The sequence below is a fragment of the Meleagris gallopavo genome, chromosome 1, assembly GCF_000146605.3.
Source record: "Meleagris gallopavo isolate NT-WF06-2002-E0010 breed Aviagen turkey brand Nicholas breeding stock chromosome 1, Turkey_5.1, whole genome shotgun sequence".
Lineage (NCBI taxonomy): Eukaryota > Metazoa > Chordata > Aves > Galliformes > Phasianidae > Meleagris > Meleagris gallopavo.
This window is the reverse complement of record NC_015011.2, coordinates 112,901,872-112,906,943: the sequence shown is the minus strand read 5'-3', so window position 1 is coordinate 112,906,943 and position 5,072 is coordinate 112,901,872. Positions and strand designations below refer to the sequence as shown.

The 5,072-nt window shown below is 32.2% G+C and overlaps 1 protein-coding gene across 1 annotated transcript in view; it reads right to left on the bottom strand.

Moving 5' to 3' along the window:
* Positions 1-5,072, bottom strand: part of DMD (dystrophin) — a 1,000,055-nt gene that overhangs the window by 674,783 nt on the left and 320,200 nt on the right. The window contains 1 exon segment of the mRNA XM_031557153.1: positions 2,748-2,835. Within this exon segment, the coding sequence (XP_031413013.1) occupies positions 2,748-2,835 (88 nt within the window).

Here is a 5,072-nt window from a genome sequence, read left to right as displayed (position 1 = left end):
TAAGAACAAAGAGGAAGCAGACCTTATATAAAAGCAAAGCTAAAAATTCAGTATTAGTATAATTGGAACCTTAGGACTCTGATCATTATGTACATAATATGAAATAACTAAAAAATAGCAATCAATTAAAACTTTAATCACTTGTTCTCACAACTGATTTATATCTTAAATCTGTTTGCCTTGGGTCTTTTAGTTATAGATTACACAGCATGTGCATATGTCATATGTGCATGACAAACTTCAACTGCACCTGTAAACTATTTCCCCAAAGAAAGTACATACAGAATAATCATCTGTATAGTACCTGCATCTGTGGTTTTAGGTTATGATCATGAAAAATTAAAAAGATCATTTATTCAAGATAACACAGTATATCTTTCCTCCACCAGATGCTAAACAATGTGCTTCCCAAATTTGAAATGGTACGTTTAACTCCCCTTCACTTGCTATTGAAAAAAGCATTAGACAAAGGAAGGTATGTAGCTACAGTCAGTCTTATCTCTTGAATGTTATTTTGGAGATTCAGCTAGAACATTTCCCTATGATGTACTCTTTCCTCTTTTCCTCTTACTGAATCCAGAAATTATAACAAGGAGGTGAAGACTCTATGTCCCAAATGAATTTCAACAAGTCTCACAGCTACTAAGGAAACTTAGTTGAATTATCTTGGAAAATAGAAACCTACATAAGCCTACTGCAGTTTAAGATATAGGTTTAATGTTGAGTTGTTGTTGTTTGTTTGTTTTTTTAAACACACATTTTAGTTCAGCATCAATTTACAGATGTTCCCATTAATTGCAAATGTATTTGAGCATATGATTAAAAAAATAAACAAAATTTCTTCTTCATAGAAGTACTGAGGTTGAACACTGTGGCTACCTTCCCTTATGCTCAGAGCATAATTTTGAAACCTAGAAAAATATTTAATTTGCAAAATTCTTTGTTAATATGATCTTACAGTTCTCTTCAAGTAAAGCTGATGATTTAATTCCACTCTCTAGCACTCTCTCTTGGTGATCTTTGAATTATTTAACCATTTAATAAACTGTTCCTCAAGTTGCCATAAACAATTGAGGCCAGAGAAACTCTTTTTGGTGAAATAGTTTATTACCTAAAATCACCATCTAAAATCTTTACTCTTACAGGCATCTAATCCATCATCCTTGCTAGAAAATTCTTGCTGCAAAGGCTACTATGAGTTTGGCATAATATGCCATATGTACGGCAGAATTCAAAGCAATTGACAAGAAACAGATACAGTCATGCTGCCTCAGCTAGCCTACTCTGTGCTTATACCCCGACTGCAAGATGTGCTTTCTAAAAAGAGGGTATTTGGGATACAATGGATAATAAAGCACATCTAATCACAGTTAAAATCACAACACCTATGAACTATGAATAATCACAAAAGCATGAAAAAAGAGAACACTGAGGACATGAGAATATTTAAGAAAGCTAATCTGATGAAGCTGAAGATGGAATTCCTTACGTGCAAGTCTGCAACTGGCCAAAGAATCAATGGGGCACTGTTAACTGGGCACTAAGCAGGTTAGGTCCAAAATAACAATCTTGATATGTCAGCATACAAATTTCAAATATTGCCTTAGAAGTCCTGTACAGCAGATCTCCCTGGCAGAAAAATATGTCAAAAAAAGATACAGAACTTTTTTGCTTTTCCTTCATAGAAAAAAATCCAATGATTTCAAAAAGGGTGAAAATTTTACCAGACTCCCTCCTGTCTATTCACAGATCATATGAAAGGACCCCTTTTAACAGTTCCTACAATAACTGTAATTAAATATGGCCGGAATACAAGGGTGGCTAATTTTAAAGTACCACCTTCATACTTAAAAATTCATACTTAAGCAAGATAATCCTAAAACTCTATCAAATTTGTGAATCAGCATTTCATTAATAACAGTTAGATTCTTGACTCTTTGTTATAACAATTTAACATAAAACATGCACTGAGCTTCAGAATGTATTCAACATCTGTATTTTTTGTAAGCCTATCAGTATGACAGATTGTGGTCCATGGTTAATATTTTACTAAAAAGTTAGACATTTTTTAACACCAGAAATAGGGACATGGCATACAATTTACTTCAATCTATCTTACTGTTGGGTTTTCTTCTTCCTATAAAAAGTTCATAAATTTGGCTGAACATAATAGCATATTTTTTTGGAAAATTCAATGATTAACATAGAAAAATTTCAACTTTTTTAAAAAAAGTGTTGTATAAGCTTTCATATTTATTGTCTTAAAAAGCTGAATGCCAAAAATATCTTCCAATACCCAATAAAATTTTATACTTTATATAATACAGAACATTACAGCAACATATATATAATAAAATATACAAAGTTTATTATAATCAAAGTTAGAAAACACTTTTTCAAAGTGCTCAGTTTTCTAACTTGGATGAATTAATGTACCTTCAAAAGCCTAGTATACTCAAAAAATAAGATTACAACTTTATTCTCTACACAGAACAGATTGTTTATACTAGTTCATTACCGTGAGCACGTTTTACACACACTTATTTTCATGATACTGAAGTTGTAAGATTTTTCTCTTTACTAATTAACAGATTTAATATCCAGAAATAATAAAATAAATATAATGAAATTTACTTTGCTGTTCCATTTAGATAGCGTTTTTCTAATATAATTCTTGTGATAAATATAAACCTGTGCATTTATTAAATCCCTGAGAACATTATCTAAATCAACTCCCTTGTAATTACCATTCACCATCTGTTCCACCAGGGCCTCAGCTGATCTGCTGGCATCTTGCAGCTTTCTGTACTTCTCAGGCTTTTCTCGCTGGATGGCCTGCAGCATGACAGGAAAGGTGAGTATTTCAAAAGAGGAAGAAGAAAGTAAATAATCTCAGGGATGTCCTGATTTCTTGAGACTACTTAACCTGTCACACTGCCCTGCCAGCCTCCTGATTTGCGGTGAAAGCACAAAGTATCACCAAGTTAGTCATAAAGTCAAATACATGACTTGAGAATTGGAACACAAAAGAGTTGACAAATGATATGCGTCAGTATTTTACAGACAAATCATAGACAAATTAAGAGCTATTCAAAACCCAAAATTTCAGAAGAAAAACATAGGTTCAACAGAAGTTCCTTGTGGAAGAAAAGAAAATTTTCTCCTTACTCCTTAGTAAGAATTAAGATTGTGCTAACTAAAACATAGGGTCACATGTCATACTGAATCCATATACCATTTGATTGCTTATTTTAACATTCTGTTGGCATAAAAAATGTAAAATGGATATTAAAGTAGGTATGTAACACATATATTAGACATCCATACATAAGCCAGTAGGTAAGAGTTAAGAATAAATTGCAGAATCAATACAGGGTTTTCATTATATGTTGTACCTAATACTTTCAGCCACTTTTCCTTACTTAAAAAGTTCTTGTTCATGTTTAGGTGTGTTCACACTAACTGGTAATTGTAGGTACAGCTTGAGTTTCAGGATAAAGTAGAAATCTAAGTTTCTATTTTCATTTGACTTGTTAACAATATAGAAGGGAAATAAAACTGTATTAGATCTAACACCTCTTCAAATATGTCTAATAATTAAAAACATAATGTTGAGTTTAGATTAATTAGTCTATAGGTATAATTATGATGCTCTAAACAAGAAGCCTAAATTTCCTTGTTTAGTTCAGGAGAAGCCTAGGGTTATAATCCAGTTTGAAACCAAAAACAAAACACACTATACATACCGCCCAGAGATACCACCTAAAACATTCTCTCATTATTCAAAGTCCACCAATTAATCACAGCATATATACATATACAAAGGGAAATGCCACAAAAATCTTAGGGTGACATACAGGAAACTAACACAAATCCTGGCTGTGGCTTCTCAGTCTGGCTTCTTAAAATAAATATTTAGCATACTGTTAATTATTAATGATAATTTAATCTTAAATTATCCTTGAAATTTCATAAAGTTTAATCCCAGTAAACTCAAGATAATGATATTAGTTGTAGTTTCTGTAGGCCAACAAATCCTTTTCAAAACTAAAAAAATCAAAAAACCTCTTCCTTTAATTCTCTGCAGAGTTTCAAGACTACAGAATCTTAATACTACTCTGTGTATAATGCCAGGTATAATGAACTTAAGTCTAACTGCACAGAACTCAGAAAAATCATAAAAACACTGAAATATATTGAAAACTATCTTGCTCTGTCTGCAGTGCCAGATGTGTAATTATTGCAAGTGTAACCGTACTGAACACAAATGAATCATTCAAAACCTGATATATACTGAAAACAGCTTTTGGAAATCTGAAAACAATATGACACTGAAGCTTGTGACAGGGAACTCTTCGGGGTCTGGTAACAGACCATGAGTCTGGAAAAAACTGGAAGCATGTCTGCTTCTTTCCCAGAAGATCAAGGTTTCTAGATCCTGACAGAAAACAAAAGTACTTTCATGTGAAGCACTTAAAAATAAACATGAAAGTTTGGCACACAACAGTATCTCTCTCCACTCACTTTTTGTGTTATTAATATGTATATAAAAATGAAGGGCTAGCAATAGATAAAGACATATGTTTACACACAGAAAATGCAATGCCAAAGGAGAAATGGCTGTCCTCTTGGTCCTCATACAAAGTATGGGACAATTTACCTGATCTGTGGAGAAAGCAGACTTAGTTAACAGCAGTAACATAGTCATGGTCTTACACTGCACATGCTTCAGTTGTTTGTCAAACCCACAATCTTCATCTTACATTTTTAAACTCTACAGAGGAATTTTTGTAAACAAACGTAGAGTGCTAAGAAATAAATGAAGTAACAGTCTCATCAACACCTCTCATTTATTCTTTCAGATTGTTATTGCTAAAAAGGCCAATACTCCCAATTCAGGTTAACAATAAAAGTACATTGGGGTAAGACTTAAGAGGGTTGTGAAATTTGGAAACTTTTACAATTATTGTTATCAGCACTTTTTTTTCTAATGAATATTTGTGATAGCTGCAAAATAATTTTAAAATATTTCCAAAACTGAATTTATTTCTTTTTATATATATATATATTTT